This window comes from Phycodurus eques, chromosome 17 (assembly GCF_024500275.1).
Source record: "Phycodurus eques isolate BA_2022a chromosome 17, UOR_Pequ_1.1, whole genome shotgun sequence".
Classification (NCBI taxonomy): Eukaryota; Metazoa; Chordata; class Actinopteri; order Syngnathiformes; family Syngnathidae; genus Phycodurus; species Phycodurus eques.
In genome coordinates this window covers 10339834-10361207 of record NC_084541.1, presented here as the reverse complement: position 1 = coordinate 10361207, position 21374 = coordinate 10339834, and the positions used below count along the sequence as shown (strand labels likewise).

Genomic DNA, 21374 nt, shown 5'->3' with positions numbered 1-21374 from the left:
CAAACAAACATCACTATGGGTCTTGATCTTGTGGTTGGGTGCCCAAAATAATGATGGCTGCTCCATTGCGATGACCATTATCCTCTCATGCACGATGACACCGGACCACCAAACTGTTCAGTGATCCTCCAAATTCACAACACTTGGATTGTGAACTAGACTAGAACACAGGCAATCATTTTTCTTTTGTTTGTGGCCAAAAAGTGCAAAAGTACACAGTGGAAGCGAGCCCAGAAAGCCCCCTCCCTGCATTGGCTGTTCATCAACTCAGTACCATTAAACGCAGCAGGTGAGTGAAACCTGTATGTGTGCATGAATATGACCAGGTAGATAATTGTTTTGGTACATTAGGATTGCTTTAACAGTATAGGCAGACAACATGAATGCATTAGCAAACAGCTTGTAGTCTAAATTGACTCACTTTCAGCCTATCATGTTTGCACGTTTGCCCGACAACCTTTTCCTCCCCTTGCCCTTTCCTCTCATCCCCACCATCCCATCCGCTGCCTTCATCTCTCCGGGGAGCGCATGTATCCGTATAGAACACTGGCAGGTGTTTGCTCATTCAGCTGACACAGTTTTATAATGAGAAAAGTGCAAATTTCTCAAAATAGATCCAACCCGCCGACGTCTGGAAGCGATGGCTCTCTTTTTCTTGTCAACAACTCATCAGGGGGACTTGACTCTGTCGGCCATGGATGGCGGCGGCATGCATTTGAAAGAGCGAACGAGGGTGGGAGAGTGATGCAAACAGAATGGAATGTTTATTGAATAATGTAGATTCTGCATCTCAGATGTTTCTCCACCTCTGTTGCCTTTTCTGAGGAACGGTGATGTTTTAACAATGTAAAATCGGACGTTTCATATAATAATTGGCCTGTGGAGATTTTATTTTCTTCCAGTGACAGTTCAGTGGGACGCCACCATCAGCACTTCTAGGTAGAGAGAAGTGGGTCAGTGTAATAGTTCATTGTTGGAGATCATGTGGAATTTTTTCACTTGAATCACATCGGAAGATAAAACAGGTGCTTTGGACCATAATGATTTTCACAATTTCACATCTAGAACTTGTATTCCTTGCTGTTCCATGAAAACCATGTACAGTATGTGCCATGAGTATCAATTAAGAGCGCTTTAACAAAAAAAAAACACTTCTTGACAACACACATTGTTGCCATACAGATTAAAAATGGCGATTCATCCAATCTTCCATCCATCTGTTTTCTGTAGTGCTTGTCCTCATCAGGATCGAGGGGTGCTGGAGCCTGTCCAAAATGACTTTGGGCAAAAGGCAGACTAAATACACCCTCAGTCAATCACAGGGCATATATAGAGACTGACAGGACCATTCACACTATGGATGCACAATATATCGTTCGAGCATCGTCAACACAATGTACCTGGGAGCAATAGTCACATCGCAGGATCCTGCACAATGTTGGTGTATTGATATACAGTCAATCAACCGTAATATGAATAAGTGCCCAGCAGAGAGAACTGGCTGGACCTGCTAATAAGATTAGGACCAATGTTACGGTAAATTATAACCCATCAAACAACACAGACGGAGCAGTCCAGCGTTATTTATTTTGTATTTTTTTATTATAACTATTAATGAGGACACAGGAAACAATTATATGCCTGCATTTACTGTATCTCTCTTCAGAATTTGACGCATATGTTGAAACATAGGTGTAAAATAGGTTGATTAAAAACAAATTAATGGTGTTAGGAATGAGCTAATGACTCTCGAGTATAACTGGGTATGAAAACAAATGATTTTACCTTCACGTCTGGCTTGACTATTGCTTATTACTACAGTACATTCAAATACAGGAAGACTTGATACAAATGTATAATTTTTTGCTCTACTGACCATAGTTTTTCTAGACTGGGAAAAAGAGAAATGTGTGCTGGTTTACACATTATGTGCGTGTTATCCTGTATTCTTTAACAGTGCAATATATATCACATGGCTAAAAAATTCACAATGTCATTTTTTTCCAATATCGTGTAGCCCTAATTCACACTAACAGTCACACTGAACCACTACATTGTCAGTGATCTACTGCGGGGCCATTTAAATCTAAAACAAAAGTCAGGTGTATCGACCTGTGCCTGTCAAAATGCTCATCTCGGTCACGCAATACGAGAAAAAAGCAAGCCCACAAGCTAGCAAATATGGGAGCTTGTTCAAAAGGGGACTTGGTTAAATAATGAGAAAATAACAGACAATATCATCAATATAAGGCTATATTGGCAGTCCTGCTTAAGTTACGTGTTTGTCTTACACGCATCAAAACGCGCTCCATGTAATACTGTATGTCATGACAGGCCAATCAGACAGTGAAGCCATCCAGACCAGCTTGTTGAAGAGAAACGAGTACAGGGCTCCTACTAATTTGATCAAACACATTCAACATAATAGTGAGTTGTGTTTTTAATCATTTGTTTCTAGCTGGTCTGTCAAAATATGTCTTTGCATGAAACCGGTCTGTAGCGGAAAAAAGGTACTGCTGATCTACTGCAAATTGTATATCTCACTTTTTACAGTCATAGCTGTACGTACAGTATGTCAATTCACCACCAAGGGAACATTTCAATGACTTTACATTAGTACAATCCCAATCCCAATGAAGTTGGGATGTGTTAAACATAAATAAAAACAGAATACATCGATCCAACCATCCATTATCTGAGCCGCTTATCCTCACAAGGGTCGCGGGAGCGCTGGAGCCTATCCCAGCTATCATCGGCCAGGAGCCCCAAACTGGTTGCCAGCCAATCGCAGGGAAATTAAAGCAAACAAGCATTCGCACTCACATTCACATTCACACCTACAGGCAATTTAGAGTCTTCAATTAACCTACCATGCATGTTTTTGGGATGTGGGAGGAAACCGGAGTACCCGGGGAAAACCCATGCAGGCACGGGAAGAACATGCAAACTCCACACAGGCGGGGCCGGGGATTGAACCCCGGTCCTCAGAACTGTGAGGCAGACGCTCTAACCGGACGGCCACCGTCAAATCATGTTCGACCTATATTTAATTGAATACACTACAAAGGAAAGATATTTAATGTTCAAACAGATAAACTTTATTGTTTTTTTGCAAATAATCATTAACTTAGAATTTTATGGCTGCAACACGTTCCAAAAAAGCTGGGACAGGGTCACGTTTACCACTGTGTTACATCACCTTTTCTTTTAACAACATTCAATAAACGTTTGGGAACTGAAGACACTAATTGTTGAAGCTTTGTAGGTGGAATTCTTTCCCATTCTTGCTTGATGTACAGCTTCAGCTCTTCAACAGGGTTAGGGTTAGTCGTATTTTACGCTTCATAATGCGCCACACATTTTCAATGGGAGACAGGTCTGGACTGCAGGCAGGCCAGTCTAGTACCCGCACTCTTTTACTACGAAGCCACGCTGTTGTAACACGTATAGAATGTGGTCTGGCATTGTCTTGCTGAAATAAGCAGGGGCATCCATGAAAAAGACATTGCTTGGATGGCAGCATATGTTTCACCAAAACCCTATGTACCTTTCAGCATTAATGGTGCCTTCACAGATGTGTAAGTTACCCATGCCATTGGCACGAACATGTCAAGATGGCGCCTACCAGTGTGGTCGCCTCGGTGCCGTATTGTTTTTGTGTTTTTCGTTTGTCTTTGGAGACATTACATGACTCACTTACACAAGGGGAGACTTGCTAAACATAAAGGAGGCTACTCCGGATTTTCTTTCACCAACTTTCGCAAATCCGCTCAGTTTTTTCCCCGAATTACTCACCGGCGCGGCATCCACGGTTTTCGGCGCATGGAGGCGGAGGTGACGCCACAGAGGGAAGCGAGCCGGCATCCAGGTGACACTCCGCAAGAGAGGATACAGATTGGCGTTCCCGTCGATCCACCTCGCGAATGTACGCTCCCTACCCAACAAAATGGACGAGCTTCATCTCCTGATAAAGACCAGTAAAGACTTCGGACGTTCCGCCGCCTTGTGCTTTACGGAGACTTGGCTTTGTGAGGCTGTACCCGATGGCGCCGTCATGCTTCCGGGTTTCCATCTTCACCGAGCGGACCGCATCGCGGAGTTATCGGGGAAAACAAAAGGCGGCGGGATATGCTTCTATATCACCGAAAAATGGTGTACGGACGTCACGGAGCTCAGCACACACTGCAGCCCGCATTTGGAGTCGCTGTTTTTTAACTGTAAGCCATTCTACTCGCCGCGTGAGTTCGCATCATTCATCCTCGCTGGAGCGTACATCCCGCCTCAAACTAACACGAATGCCGCACTGCTAATGCTCGCCGAACAAGTCAACGAAGTTGACAAAAAACACCCGGACTCACCCCTCATTATTCCCGGGGATTTTAACAAAGCTAAACTCAACCACAAACTCCCTAAATACAAGCAGCACATCGACTGTCCTACCAGGGAAAATCACATTCTGGACCACTGCTATACTACGCTAAAAAACGCACACCGTGCTATACCTCGTGCAGCCCTGGGCTCGTCTGATCACTGCTTAATTCACTTAAAACCGACGTACAGGCAGGAACTTAAATGCGCGAAGCCTACAGTGAAAACAGTGAAAAAGGGGACCAATGAAGCAAAGATGGAACTTCAAAGCTGTTTAGACTGCACAGACTGGAGTGTCTGTGGTGCGGCCGACACAACCTGGAGCTGAACACGCTCAAGACTGTAGAGATGATCGTGGACTTCAGGAGGCATCCTTCGCCACAGCTGCCCCTCACTTGTCCAGCTGCATTGTGTCAACTGTCGAGGCCTTCAAGTTCCTGGGAATTACAGTCTCTCAGGACCTGAAGTGGGCGACCAACATCAACTCAGTCCTCAAAAAGGCCCAGCAGAGGATGTACTTCCTGCGGCTTCTGAGAAAGCACGGCCTGCCACAGGAGCTGCTGAGGCAGTTCTACACAGCGATCATCGAATCAGTCCTGTGTTCTTCCATCACAGTCTGGTTTGGTGCTGCTACAAAAAAGGACAAACTCCGACTGCAACGGACAATCAAAACTGCTGAAAGGATTGTCGGTACTCACCTACCCACCCTTGAGGACTTGCACGCTGCCAGAACTAAGACAAGAGCGTGCAAAATCCTCTCGGACCCTGCGCATCCGGGTCACCAGCTCTTCCAGCTCCTTCCCTCAGGTAGGCGCTACTGATCAATGCAAACTAGAACTAGCAGACATTCCAACAGCTTCTTCCCTCTTGCGATCAACCTCTTAAACACCTAACCTACAATTCCATTGCAACATGCTGGCAATTTTTTGACTTGAGTTCATATATATTATTCGTGCACTCACTGTAGTAGTCTCGCCACGCTGCACTATTTGCATATCTGTTGTTGCCCAATACTAGCCACTCATGCCAGAGTAGCATCTGCTCCATTTGCACACTGATTGAGGAGTATCTGCAACATTTGCACAACAAACATTGTCCCAGATTATCGTGCTACACGTCACTTTAAACTGCATACACTCCTTGAAGTCTCGGCGCCCTTTGCACAATGGACTATTGCAATATTAGTCATTCGAACTGCTCTAAGTGCTAGAGGACTCTGCATCTTTTGCCGCCTGAGGGATTGAAGGTCATGGGCATTCAATGTTGGTTTTCGGCCTTGCCGCTTACTTGCAGTGATTTCTCTTTGCTTGTGAATGACTGAGCAATTCAGGGAAGCTCAGTTTATACCCAATCATGGAACCCACCTGTTCCCAATTAGCCTGTTCACCTGTGGGATGTTCCATAGAGGTGTTTGATGAGAATTCCTCAACTTTCTCAGTCTTTTTTGCCACCTGTCCCAGCTTTTTTGGAACGTGTTGCAGCCATAAAATTCTAAGTTAATGATTATTTGCTCAAAACAATCAAGTTTATTGGTTTGGACATAAAATTTATTGTCTTTTTAGTGTATTCAATTAAATATAGGTTGAATATTACAAATCATTGTATTCTGTTTTAACACAACATCTCTACTTCATTGGAATTGGGGTTGTAGAATCGTGCAAAATCTTCATAACCATTCTCTACAGAACATCTTAGCAGGGTGGCACATGCTGCATGGGTCAAGAAGGAACCAAGTAAATATAGGTATAAATCCACTTCGAATATGATCGGAGATTTTACAATGTTGGCATTCCATTGCACTGCTATCTTACACCAACAACAGTAAAATTAATAGTTTAAAGATTTTTCATTTACAATTTTACTCACACAAACTTAACCCGAGTCAGTACAGTAAAATTCATTTAGTCAGTCATTAGGTCAATATTAGAGGAGTAATTTTTTGCATGTAATTATTCTATTACTTTATTCTCCCAGTCGTCTGAGATTCTTACCTGTGTTTTTAGGTATTAGGACACTGGCAAAGTGCGGTTGAATATGAATATGAACGTGATATATTTTTCACTTTTTTCCCCTTTAATTAATTAATGGGAACGAATGGGTTCAAGTCTGGGCCCTCGTCAAAATATGTCACCCAAGGTTGTAAGCACTTTGTGATAGCAAATTAATGACAGGGACTCTTGCCTTCAATGTTTTGGGATTCTTTGCTGCTCTGTAAAACTAAGTGTTGGATATTGAAGGACACTTTTATTAGGGAGATACCTTTATTTTGAAAAAAGTAAATCATAAAACGTTTTTATATATAGAATTGTGAGGATACAGTGTTGATAAAGGAGAAAAAAGTGCATATTTAGTTAAACAAAACGTCCCCATTTTGGGACACAAAAAGGATTAGTCCATTCCAGTGAGTAGTAATCAAAGACTACAGTAACTGACCATACTACCTTATCACAATATTTTGTTTGACAATATCATACTAACAAGAATCGATACAATGATTATAAGATGATTGACATATTCGAAATTAACAATCAATGATTTGCCATGAAATTGATTTACTGAGGATCGAAAAAAAAAAAAAAATCATCATTTTTGATAACTATTTAATCCCAGACTACAGATCTGAAAGTTGACGTTATGTTTAGGGCTGCAATTAACAGTTTTAATAAATGATTAATCGGTCGATTTTTTTGAATTGATTCAATTAGTTCAATCGGATTAATGTCTGATCAGTCTCAATTACCAAATCAAGATTTTCAGGCATGCCCGTAACCTCACAGCTGTCTCTCTGTGAATCAAGAAAGAAAATAGTCACATTGTCACTCTTGATCTACATTCTATTAAGATCTTACATATAAGACATTAAATTGATGAAAAAGACATACTAAGAAATAAAGACACTTGATTTCCAAACTTCATCCTTATCCCATCATGCGCCTCATTTTCTGAATTCAAGGAGTAGAGTTGAGATAACACACCATTTACCAAATGTTCAAGGAAGTCTGAATGACAATAAACAGCTGAGTGCTGCGCTACTAGCACATAGGAAAAAATTACTTTGAATATTGTCACTTGTAACACTTAAAATTATATGGAGAGTAAGTTTGTTTGGCTAACATGAGCACTAGTATGTATTTTTGATTGCATTGAACGCATCAGGACTTGATTGTGATTGGTTAATCATGATCCAATCATTAACCCGAAGTGCTGACATCATCCAAATTCAGCGTATTCAAAGAAATGAAATGCAGACACAGTATGCCATGTCCATGAGGACAGCGTCTGGGTCCACTGCTGTGCGCACCACACCAGCAAAGCGGATGACTGACGTAGTAATCGCCTGACACAACGACTCGAAAATGAAACACTTTTAATTATCGATTTTTAACGATTTTATCCATTCGTTGTTGCCACGTTAGTTATGCTTCTTACTTGCTTTAGTATCTCGCTCTTTTTTGTTTTTCTATTCAGGGAGTGCCTGCGCAATGCTGTTGAATATTTGTCCATCAAGATATGAAAGTGTTGATGGAATTATTTTTGAGTGCTGGAATACTACTAAAGACACTATAATCATATACTATTATTTGCTATAAACTGCATGGTGGAAGACTGGTTTGCGCATCTGCCTCACATGCTGGGGACCGGGGTTCAAATCGGACAAGCGGCTCAGAAAATGGATGAATGGATGTATGATACTATTTTTTCTATATACATGCTGTGAGCTAAGATATGTTTAAATCTGGTAGAAAACTTAAGTCTGAAGTTATGCTTGAGCTCCTGAAGGTTCCCCCAGAAGAGAATAATGCATGCAGAGGCCTTTAAGTGAAAGCTAATTATTTTTGTTGGCCTCAGGTATTTTTCTCAACACCTTGCAAATGGTTGGATCTTACTGGATCTTAAGCTCCTTTTCACTTCGCCCTGCTGGAGAAACTGCTCAGAAGCACAGCTCTTTTAATTGTGATACAAACAAAAGCCACAAGAAAAAGGTTTTTGTGAAATAAAAGCCAAATATCATATAATATGTAGAGGTGCACACAGGTGACTGGAGGAGAACAAGAAAGCAGATTGTTGAAGGTCGGAGAAAAAGTTTGCGTGTGTCTTTCACAGGTGATAACTGCGTCTGAAAGCTGTCATAAAATGCCTCCTTAATTCTTCGCCTTTATCCCACAGAGACCCACATCCCCTTTCCCTTTTCCTCTTTTTCCCCCCCTTCTCTTCATGTTTTATGGTCCTTGTCTTAGAGGAAGGGGACTTGTTAAGGATCTTTAGAGATTTATGATTTACAGGAATGTTTTTGTTTCCATCAGAGCAAACACCTTAACAATCTTTGGCTTTATATGAAAGGAGGCTTCAAGATGAAAAAAAAAAAAAAAAAACAGCTGTCTTCAAAGTTTATCTTTTCCTTTATGATTGAGTTTGGGGAAAAAAGGTTTGCAATCTTTTTAATAACACTCAAATGTCTGTCTCAGGTTAGTCAGTTAGTTAGTTTTTTACTTTGGAAAACCTTCACAAGCCTATTCTCTAAATTGGTTAGGCACAGATACTGGGAATGCTTCAAAGCTTCCATGGCTACATTCTGGTGAGGTTTGGCATGCAACACACAACACATACGTGCAAAGGTGCACATAAAATAAACACACTCATACACCTTCACAAACTAAATTGATTTGGGCCAGCCGTGCTAGTTGATATTCAGCATATTGGAGCTTAAAAATGAGCACTTGGCCCTTAGCTGCTCACCCGTAACACTAATCTTAATATTTGACCCGATTCAATCAGTCAGCAGATGACACCGGTGGAAATCAAATTGATATCCAATGACAGTTCTGGGCGGTGATATTATCATTAACCCTTAAACAAGTCAAGTTGAAGACCACTGAAGTGACTTTGGTATGTACATATACTGTAAATACAGGGGAACGTGACCCAAATTTGTATGCCTACACGTAAGTCAGATGAATGAACCACTACACCAGGTGTCTCAAACACACGCCTCGCGGGCCGGGTCTGTGGGGATGGAGAACACATTCACTGCTATTGTTCCATAAAAGTAACTGTTTTTGCTAACTTTCTCCACTGGAGGGCACACTGATGACACTGACATGACATAGATGGACTTGTGAACGCCAAACAATTTCTTCAGGATACGATTCGTCGACAAACAATTCTACTTACGGGTCAATTAATCCAATGATTCCTGACCACAATGTCGTGCGAGATTGTCAGGGTGCTGTGTGAAATTACCCAATTCCAGGTAATTTGTCAGAAAATTATTTATTAATTACAAATGCTTTTTGTAATTAATAATGAACTGGCCATGATATATTTTTATATCATGGCCAGGGGACTACAGATGAAAACTAGCCTTCTGGCTAATTCTGGCTTTTTTAACCATGTGTACTTCATGTGTTTTATGAAATTGCATTGTCCCCTTTCAAAAATAAACTGATAAACTGAAATATATCTTGGCTTATCTATCTATGCCAGCGATGTATAGTGACAGACAGAACAAATAAAAGCTATTCCATTTGATGGCAGAATGTACAATTAACCTGTGCTTCCACATGTTGCCACTCATTCAATACAAAACTCATGGCTTCCTGCAAAAATATCAGCTTCGTGTTCAACTGAACAGGTCCAGATTTCACATTGAGTGAGAGACAAGATCATTGTTATCCATCCATCCATTTTCTGAGCCGCTTATCCTCACTGGGGTCGCGGGAGTGCTGGAGCCAATCCCAGCTATCATCGGGCAGGAGGAGGGTACACCCTGAACTGGTTTCCAGCCACTCGCAGGGCACATATAAACAAACAACCATTCACACCCACATTCACACCTACGGGCAAGTTAGAGTCTTCAATTAACCTACCATGCATGTTTTTGGGATGTGGGAGGAAACCGGAGTGCCCGGAGAAAACCCACGCAGGCACGGGGAGAACATGCAAACTCCACACAGGCGGGGCCGGGGATTGAACCCCGGTACTCAGAACCGTTAGGCAGACGCTCTAACCAGTCGGTCACCGTGCCGCCCGTGTGGAAACAGCCTGAAGTGCAACTGCAACTGAACTGCACTGCATTTTTCATAGAAAGCAAAAATAAATAAATAAAAAATAAAAACATGCTTAACATCACTGGTGTTCTACATTGGAAGTTCCATTTTAGACAAAAAGAGAAGGCAGTTCTGGAGATTAAAAGAGAGTTTATGGTGTTAGTAAAGTATATTAAAGTGTCTGCGAGTGCTTGTCTTGATAGGTTCTGCTCTACTAATTATAAACACAAAGGTAATTTAACATTGCTTGAAGGCTGGTCAATCCAAATTACAAACAGTCTATCAAGGGGGCGACACTTCAAATTGAAAAAGCAATTATAATGTTTCGGAAACGAAAGAAAGGGTATCGTAAATGACATACTGAATATATGGTCTTAATGTTCTACCTTAGTCACCGCCCACACATACACAATGAGAGTATGAGAGTGAATATGCCCGCAAAAGGCATATTTTCCTGGAAAGGTAATTAGACATTGGTTTCCGATGCTATGGGAACAATGAAGATATTGTAATTACAGATCATACAAAAATGTCGCCTTCCACGAACTGAAGCTATTATCAAGTCCTGAGTTTCATGAAACCAAAAGGGCAATTTGTAAAAGGATATTGGCCTCTTTTGAGTGGTATAAAAGAGAGAATCCCTCTTGCCCGGTGCTCATCTCTCTCTTTCTGCCGAGGCACAGATTAAGTCCCTCAGTGGTGTCGTGATGGGGAGGACTAAGTGCCTACTTTTGTGCCAATGACTTATTTGAAATTCAAACAACCCTGTGCAGTCGTCGGAGCGTTCAGCAAGGACGAGTGACAAGAGGAGTCTCTTGCTTCCGTCTGAGTGTCTTCGAGGTGAACGTCAGCCGTGACATTAAAAACAACGGCGAAAGCGAAAGCTCACAGGACTTGCGGAGGCGTCCTTTGCAACATCTGCCTTCAAGAAAGCAATATATGACGCGCGGCTGACTTTTAATGCAGGAAGTAGTACCTGACCATTTTTGTGCACTAATGTAGCTCTGTTGACTGAAGACCAACCTCGTTTTTTTGATTTTAAATTCACTTTGTTTGATTTGTCCTCACAGTCGCTTCTAATGTCCATTCTTTTCTGAATGTGATTTTATAGTGCTTAGCTTATCTCTTATTCTAAGAAAAAAAAGCAGCTGAGGTGGGAAGTTTTTTTAAATTATTTTATCGGTTTCCTGATTGTTAGTTTACAGATTGTAATCCACTGTAATGACTAGCAACCCTGTAGATGGTGCTGCTGCATTGCTTTGGATTTGAGAGCAGCACAACGTTTGAGTAGAAGATAAAGATAAAGTTGATGAATCTTGTCTTGTCAGGTTATTTATGAGGGAGAGAAAACATTGGAAGTCAGACAAGTTTAGAGAGCTCACACTTAAACAGCGTATGTATATTAATGTATGGGATAATAAAAAGTATGTGTCGGCCAAAAAACATCACCCAAACTATTATATTAACTTCCTCCATGCTTTTGTTATTTATGTCAAATTCTTATCCAAACGTCCCAGCACAAATTGAAACTCAGACGAGACGGACTAGAAAATGTGTTTTCAAACTTCAATTGTCCAATTTTGGTGAGCCTGTGTGAATAGGAGCCTCAATTTTCTCTCCTTAGCTGACAGGAATGACACTAAGTATGGGCTTCTGCCGATGCAACTCATATTTTTCAAGCCTGGAACCATTTTGGCTACTCTCACGTGACGTGATCTCTGGCATGGGCAAAATATCTTTCACCATAGAACTGTCTCAGTCTCATAGGGAACATTTTCTCAGTTTTTTTTCCCAACCAGATTTCTGGCACAAAAAGTCTGCTCGTTAATACTTCAGCTTGGTTTCTTAAGTATCATAATATAAGTGAACACAACTGGGACCAGAATATTGCAGGTTCAAGGCCTACGAGAGACCACAAAGAATCAGAATACTAAGTAAGACTGCAAGAAACACCACGGGCTAAAGCGTCAAAAGAATAAGGAGATTTCTGAAGGGATGCCAGTTGGCTCGTAAAACATGTCATTGTTACCCTTGAGCAAGGTCAAAAACTCCTCAATGCTAATGTGCAGTTTGCATAGACCATCTGACATCTGTCCCGTTGTATTTACTTGCGTACACATTTCCCCGTATGAGGGACAATTGAAGGATTCTTCTTCTTAAATTGCTGCCATTTGATTACTGGCATTTGTCTAAGCTGCAAATTTCTAGTAGAGTCAGTACACCGTTGTGATCTGATGAAAACTTTAAACCTTTTAACAATGAGATTCACCAGTTTGCCTACTGTTACAAATGTGCAATGAAAACAGGATTTAGAACACAATGTGTTGAGCAAGTATGTCATTGACTCTGTCAAACTGTCCAACAAACACCTAATCCTACTTTAGACAAACCTCGCTCATTTACTTTGGTTTGAAACATGAGCAAAGACTCACAACATAATGAAGAACTGATCCAAGTTACTTTGCAACATAAGATAACTGAAGCCACATTTTGAGCAGATAGACATTTTGTTTTAGTCCGACTGGGAAAAGAAAAGTTTGTCTTATGATTATTCAAATCAAAAACAATTCTGAGTATACTAAAAGAGTGTCACGCTTGCTGTCGTAATGGACAAAAAAATTACAACTAAGTATACACAAAAAGTCACGCCGGGGTTGTGTATTTGAGCAAAAGTGTGTCTGCTTCTAATCCTCATCTTCCTCCCAGCAGGCAGAAGCAACATTAATCTGCAAGCGACTGTGCTCACAGCCGTTTGCAGCTCAGACATCTTCTTACACTGCCAGTGGCACTTTGGAAACACTCAGCATCTCAGCGTGCCCATCCGCATGTGCATGTGAAATGCCACAACGAGCAAGACAAACCACCCCTCAGCACACACAAACACATGAGGCAAAACCCGCTAGAAAAAAAACAAAAAACAAAAAAACTGCCATGCAATTCCGGGGTCTGAGTAGTAGCTCTGCTGATAATAGGAAAGTCTTCGGGTGCTTTTTCATTTCCAATCTGGCACAGCTCTGCATTGGAAATGCCACGGAATACACCGCTGAGCTCAACCCCCCCGGTGCAATATGGAAAAACCTGCAGAGCACATCAGCTGTTGAATTTGATGTTCAGGGCTGCTTTTTACAGCCGCTCTGACGGAACCAGTCGGAAATTCGCTTGTGCATGCAGTCGCTCGGACAAAAAAGTGCCGACGCACACAGACGCACACACACAAACAGACAAGTGAGCCGTTGGGCAGAGAGAAGGGATAATGGAAGAAGTGTAAATCCCATACGTGCTTAATCCGGACACTTACAAGAGAGTGTGATTCATACTCTATTACACTCCACTAATGGTGCCGAGAGACGCTGCGGCGCGCAATCAGTCAGCAGACTTGAACCCACAAAATAACATCCATGAATCCGCTTTACTGGGACTTAACTGAAGAGAGTGTAAAAGGTCAGAAATACACCTTTTTGTGCTTATTAGCTATTAAAACGCTGGTGACTTTGTACCACGCCCACATGTGTTTACATGAATTTGAACCACTTGAGTTCAGATAACCATATTTCAGCCAAGGTTAATTTAGGGTTTTCAAAGGCGAATATGACTGGGTCAGAAATTGATGGAAGAACACCCTTTGTGTGTCTACCAAATTGAGTAGGCAAATGGAGCTCATTTATTCATTTGTAGCTTTTAACAAATAGACTGACAGTCAACAACAATTAATGCTGGGGTCTAATTTGATGCTGCAACAACACCATTAGATGAAGACTTAAGGCATGCTCAAGACCAGCGCTGTTTAAAGTGTGAGGCGGGCTTCTCCTGAGGGTTGCAAGTGGACTCCAGGGGGAGGTACAGCAGCTTGACAAAGATAACGTGTTCAGGGGGTAGGAGGAGGATTCTTACACTTTGTTCATATTTTTCATGAGCAATGCAGATTGCATACTGCACATGGGTAACAACAGATACAAAAAAAATCTATTTGGGCAAATTTTCACCTAGGGGTGTACTCACTTTTGTTGCCTGTGGTTTAGACAGTGTTTGTTACGTTCTTTTGAAGGGACAATAGGTTTACACTGTTATACATGATGTACACTGACTACACTGGAGCAAAGTGTAATTTCTTCAGTTTTGTCCTCTGAAAATATATCATAAAATATTTACAAATGAGCGCACTCATTTGAGAGACACAAAACATGTTATTAAAACATTATGACGCTAAAGGAGGGTTTGGCTGCTGAGGTCTCGCTAATAATAAATGATGCATGGTAGGAGTGAGGAGGAAAAAAGAAAAAAAAAACTTGTGTGGTGTACATCTTAACTCAATATAGGTATTGTGTTAAAGTATGTCGCACACACGCACACTCATACAGACCCCTCCCACACGAGTTGTTAGCTTGAGTCCTCTCACCTTTCTTGTCACCAAAGAAGAGAGTTTGCTGTGCTGGGTTCGACCACTGGAGGGAGGTGTTGTCGTTGTACTCCACACGACATGTCATGTTGGCCGTCCCGCCCTCTGTCACGGTGACATTCTGAACCAGGGGATGCTGACCGCTGATGCCTGCAACACAGAAACAATAGAACACATGACACTTCATTTGTTAAATGGGTGTAAATGCTTCATTGCATTCACTTGATTAGATCATGTTATGTGAACACACTAAGGTGTTGCTTCTGTAAGTAAAACTCATTTTCGCACGTCATGAATTGGACCGCAGCAATGGGGTGCATTTAGCCTGCAGTGGCAACACTGAAACCTCGCTACACGGAGAAAAACAAATTAAAAGCCGATCCCCGAGGACCTGTGTGCATGTGTGGGTGGCGCTATGACAATCCAAAAAAAAAAAAAAAAAGAACCGAGACGTGAGACAAGTTTGCTTTTACAGGTTTCACTAGAATTGCAAAGTGAAGTTTTCAGCACCATGGAGAAGTTTGTAAGTTTTCAGCACAATGGACAGCTGCTGCTAGGCTGCACACGTGTTGTCCACGCATCTATTTTTGCTCCCGCTTATCCTCATTAGGTTTTTTTTAATGTGGGAGGAAATCCAGAGCCAGGAATCAAACCTCCAACATCAGAGTTATGAGGCAGAGGTGCTAACCACCGTGCTGCCCCTATATGTGTTGTGTTTGTGTGTATTCCAAGGGAGGGAACAAGTAAATAAAAATAACCATAAATCTATCCCTGTTCCCATCCCCAGAGGATGGGCTTTAAAGGCTGTGTGAATAAAGGCTTAGGTTAGGAAGATTATTCATTCCTGACTTAACTCTCATCTTAAGCCCCCGGGAGAGGATCATAAAGAAAAAAGAAAAAAAAAACACATAGGGGAAAGAAATTAGGAATTTATTTGGAAAACTAGCGCATTCAAATTAAATGAAACACTCAAAGTGATTCAAAGTCCTTGTTTAAAGTGAGAAGTCAGATACTTTCCTTGATAGCCCAGGTAAAATAAACAAATGCACAAATTGAGCATGTGTGGGAAGCTGAAGGGGGGAGTGGGGAATTGTTGGGAGGAGGTGAATGAGGAAAGGAGACGAGGGTAAGTCAAAGAGCACGGGTCATTTCCAGCGTTGATTAAGGGCTCCCAAGGTTAATCATGCACGGAAGAGATAGAGAGCCAAGACGAGGAGGAGGCAAATGGATCGGAGCTTTGGGAGGAGAGAAATATGTTTTATTCATGGCAGTTTTGCATGAGGCGTGCTCTGCCCTGTGATTTACCAGCTACCCACTGCTGTCCTTGCACTCTTTATTGCTTCCTCTCTGAACCTCACCTAATTTTGCTTCATTTTTGCCCAATTTACGCTGACGGGCTGCCCACACATACAGTTCAGGCCAATGGGATGGATTTTATTTCCTGTGCTCTGGCCACAAAGGGAAAGTAATATTCAACCTGCTACATTGATGGCTCTCGCAGATGATGTAGAAAGGCTTTACACAGTATGACATAGTCAAAGCGGGTAGATTAGCCCAACACTGAACTCAGGTAAGAGCACTATTACTTAAGAATAATATGACTAAAGTGAAAGTAATCCTCAAAATAATTACTTCCGTAAGAGTGAGTATTCTGTGAAAAAATTAACAACACTCAAGTAATGTCCCCTAAAAAGGCCAGTACAGTTAATAAAGGTTTTATGATGGTGACATTTTTGATCCCCGAATGGATTGTTGCTGCTTCAATTATTTCCTGTGGGAAAAATTGTTTCAAAATCCAGCAATGCTTTTATTACTATGTGTTTGTTTGCTCGCGTGCAATCTCCTCTATCCAGCGGGGTATTCTTTCGGGGATGTTAAGTTTTTGCAACATTGACGTGACATTTCCAGAAAATCCCTATTGTTTAAAATGGCGTGCAGTAGTTCAATTCAAGAAGCAAAATCCAAACAGTATTGTACAGATTAACTAAACACATAGTAAAAAATGTTAATGAGGCCCATCCCACCGAAAGTCTATATTAAAATCATTTTGCTTGTTTCTCGTTGATCATACCCCCAAAATAAAAACATGAAGTATCACATTGTGTATAGTCAATGTATATAGTATGTGAGTTTCATTTATTGAATTGAACCACTTAAATAAATTCACTTTTCCATATTGTCACTGTCAGGTGTAAACCTCCTATGTCCAAATTTTTGTAATTGAGATGCACCTGTATTATGCATAATGGGTCCATTGTGTGTTGATGAAATGTGTTTCAACACATTTTATCAGGGTCAGGTTCCTTTTAATAGCGAAACTAATGTTTCTGTATCAGATGAGTTATACCATTTACATAGGATCCGAAATAACAAACTATAAATGAGGTAAAGTATTATTCAGATCAATAAATTACAAGAAAACAACATGTTAAGCATGGGATAAGTCATTCACTTATTCATTTTGGAGGTGACAAAATAGAAAATACATTACAAGTTAAAGCCTTGACAGCGGTCTACATTTGCCATCATAGCTGGACTACACCCTGGATGGAATGGGAATGGATCCAAGGCCATGCAAACCACTAGATAACAAACTGCATTTATTATTTTTATTCACCAAAGTAACAAGTTGCAGCACAAGGAGGAGGCCCAATGACATCCAGGAACACCCCTGCATGAATGGTCCACTGGAACTGAAAGGGCCAAAGGGGTCGCCATGATGGTTATGATAGAACAATGAAGTCCTGTGTGTGCCTAATTGACCAGTGGAGGAGCTTCTTTGGTTCTCCCTTCTGGCCACCCAGACCTGATTTAAATGTATCTCCTGAGGAAAGAAGGCAGCTGCTCTCTCCTGATTTCCATGTCTAAATTTAGATCTTCTCTTCAACTCGGAGCTCTCCCCTACTTTCTTTTTCAGTTCACACACATGCCGCTCAATTCCCTCGCTCGCCCTATCCGCGGCTCTGTCGCACATTTCCTCTTGGACTTGATCCCCGAAGGGTGCAATTCCACATTCTTTGTCTCTTATTTTCATATCCTCCCTGCTCTTTCCCGTTTATCTTGATCTATTGCTTATGCTGTTTTTGCTCTCCATTGTGCTTTTGAAGAGCAGGGCAAGAGAGGGGGTGGGGGGTTTGGTGGAAGGGAGGGTTAGTTTAATTGCCTTCACATCTGAATGACATACCAAAGCTGAAGCAGGTCAACAGCTTCCCCATCTGCATGACATTAGCGAGAGATGCAATAAGTAAATTAGCTTTCCTTCACTTACTGGTGCTTGAACTACAGCTTTCCAGATGGGGCACTGAAGGTTAACATAATCTCTGATCAAATGGCAAATTATTTGTTTCCCTCCATGTTTCAACCCCACTACAGCTGACTCACTAGATGAGATGAAAGTTAAAACGGAAACACTCATCAATATACATTTCCTCACTCAACCATTAAGGGCGTATGCCGAACAATCAAGGTTGGCCACAGAGAGCTTCCCGACAATCACTTGGACTGGTAGCTCCCAACCACTCATTACAGTCAAACCACACAGTGTCAATACTGCATCCAGATTTATTTTATAGGAACAATGAGTGCCTCTACCAAAGTTATAAGCCTGAGCGCTGAAGGAAAAGCAAACTAGCAGACAACTAATAGCAATGAGAGAATTGCACATGCTTGCGTTCTGTGCTGCGGCATGACCTTTTAAGCAAGAGTCTTCTAACTTTCCTTATTTATGCATTCAGAAGGCATTGAAGAAGAGGAGAAGTGCAGCCAGACAGACGGACAGCCTGGAGCGGCTGACCTTTATGTCACAACTGGAGCTCAACTGAGCTGTACAACTATGATGTATAACCATGGAAAAATGGATTGAGGCAGATTTTTGGTCGAACCGGTTGCCTTTTAAGTTGCTGTAAATTAAAACTTCACTGATTGAGATCACAAATGTTTGACACATTTCCGTTCCATAATGCTGATTACTTTCTTAGATTGAAAAACATATAAAAACGACCCTAGTATGCATCTGCAAATGGTAAGTTTGACCTTTTCGAAAAAGAGCTCAAATATCCTATTACACAGTAGGGTGGAGTCAGAATCAGTGTATGTGTGTATGAGAATTCCCCCAAAGCATTTTTTTGAATTCCCACCGACCTTGACCACGAATGTTCAATAGCCGCTAGTGGCAAATTTGAACAAACTGCTTCATTTAAATCCAAAGAGAAGAATGTGGGGTCACAAAAAAAGTAAACATTGACCACTAAATGGTCTAAATGGACTAAAACTAAGGTTGTTCGTGCCAAAGCTGAAGAAATGCAATGCAATGGAAAGAACATAAGGATATCTTAAACTCATAACGCCTGTGTTTATTCCATCAACAAAGATATAAAAACAAGAGCTGTCAGGCACTTTGTGACAGTCTGTAGAACCATTTGTTGGTAATAGAGAGACATGTTTTTATTACCATTATAGCAATACAAAGTGAGTTCAAATCTTTGTTGTTTACTACTACCAGCTACCATATGCCCATTCTTCTGAAAAAACACGGTCCTCTTGTCTTCCACTTTGACATGCTTCACACTTTGCCCCTTCAAATCAACTACTGACACGATTACACCATTTTATCAATAATAATCAACCAGAATTCACTGTGAAATCTAAATTGCAATTGCTTGTTATTAATTGTTAGTGATACATCTTGAAGACAGCGCTGAAAGGATTCCAGCATATTTTCCGAAGCAAAATGTAGAGAAGAAATGCCCTTGCTTTGTAGACATGATGTTATTCATGAGTCAAACCAGATGTGGTATAAATCAAACAGCCTTTGCCCATATGTATATCCCTTTTCCACAGAACAGAACCCACATACCGCATTAAAAGCAGCCACAAACAGGTACTTTTCAGACTTGATATCACTGTGTTATTGTAACGTTTGTTGATACAATACGACTAGAAGAGACAATTAAACAAGCAAGCCAACGTTAGATGAACATGTTGCTGTGCCTTAGCTTTTAATGCTGCAATATCTTACCTCACAGTCTCCACTTTCTTGCAGCTGTCCATTTATTTTGCTGCCTGAAGTCTCCTTTGAATGTAATGCACTGCCAACACCAAAAATGATATACAGGAGATTTGTACTCCATTGTTGTTGTTGCTTATTACTGTGTCTCGTTCCGACTGATGCGTTATGTATATGTTGAATATGTGTATATGTTGTAATATATTCGTATATGTATATATTTGTGTTAGCTGTTCTTTGTCATTTGTTCAGTGAATTTGTCAACATTATGGTTATACAGTATATTGTCGTGAAAAAGTATCCGTCCCCCCTTTTTTGCACATTAATTACATTTACAATGTTTAAGATTATCAAGCCAGTATTAATATGTCACACAAAGACAACCTAAGTAAATATAAAATGCAGTTTCTAAATGATCATCAGATTTGTTGAATGGAGAAGTCACTTAAATAGTTAAGTAGAGGTCGAGATATAAAATGGAAGCACATCGTGTCACGATGCAAAGAAAATCAGGAACAAATAAGAAACAAAATGACAGAATTCTATCAGTCTGGAATTTTTTTTTTACACAGCAATTTCCAAGGCTCTGGGACTCCAGTGAACCCTGAGCCATTATCTACAAATGCAGAAAACTGGGAACTGTGGTGAACATTCCCAGGAGTGTTCAGCCACCAAAATTATTCAAGGAGTGTAACGGCAACTTATCCGGGGGTCACCAATGAACCCAGAATGACATTCAAAGAACTGCGGGCGTCATTGGCCTCAGTTAAGGTCAGTGTTCATGACTCAGTTATGAGAAAGACACTGGACAAAATGGCATCCATGGGGGCGTTTCCAAGGTGAAAACCACTACTGAAAAATAAACCACACAGACTCTTTGCCAAGACAGAGAAATATTCTGTGAACTGGAGACCAAAATTGAGATTATTATTTTATGAATTCGAGGAGCCTGTTACATCTGGAAAAATAACACATCACTTGTCAAAAACGTGCTGGTGGCAGTGTAATGGTCTGGGGTTGCATTGCTTTTTCAGGATGTGGATTACTCACTGTAATTAATGTAGTAATTAATTCTGCTGTCTACCCAAAAATCCTGCAGGCAAACGTCAGACCATGCTGTCTTAAACTGGCAGTTCATGAAAAGACCAGAAACCAGAAAGGGGACAAATGCACTCATTGATTTTTCACAGCACTGTCCATATAATATATAGCTTTTAATTTGTGTGCCCTTGCGATCAAAAACAGTAAAGGCTTCTTTATACTCACGCGGGCGGTGACCGCGCTGACGTCACTGCAGGTACCCCGCGTTTGCCTTTATACTCGACCCACGCGTGCAGTTTTGAAACTGTACTGCAGTTCTCCTCCAAGTCGGGGGTGTCGCTACGGGTGGTATTGGCTGGGACGCCACGAGGTGGTGTTTCCGCTGCATTTTTTGGCCATTTCCGGTAGCCGTTTTTACTTTCCTTTCCGTAACAAGGAACAAAACAACAACAGTGACGACCACGGAACAGTGTCAGCTCGAACAAATGGACCTCGGTGACCAGATGATACGTTTAAT

The 21374-nt window shown here is 41.2% G+C and overlaps 1 protein-coding gene across 4 annotated transcripts in view; it reads right to left on the bottom strand.

Annotated features, from left to right (window-relative positions):
- The window catches only part of cadm2a (cell adhesion molecule 2a), a 281002-nt gene that overhangs the window by 54456 nt on the left and 205172 nt on the right, over positions 1–21374 (bottom strand). For all 4 annotated transcript variants that reach the window (XM_061702239.1, XM_061702241.1, XM_061702240.1 and 1 more), the window contains one exon: positions 14812–14961. In XM_061702239.1, coding sequence (XP_061558223.1) covers positions 14812–14961 — 150 coding nt within the window. The remainder of the gene's footprint in view (positions 1–14811; positions 14962–21374) is intronic.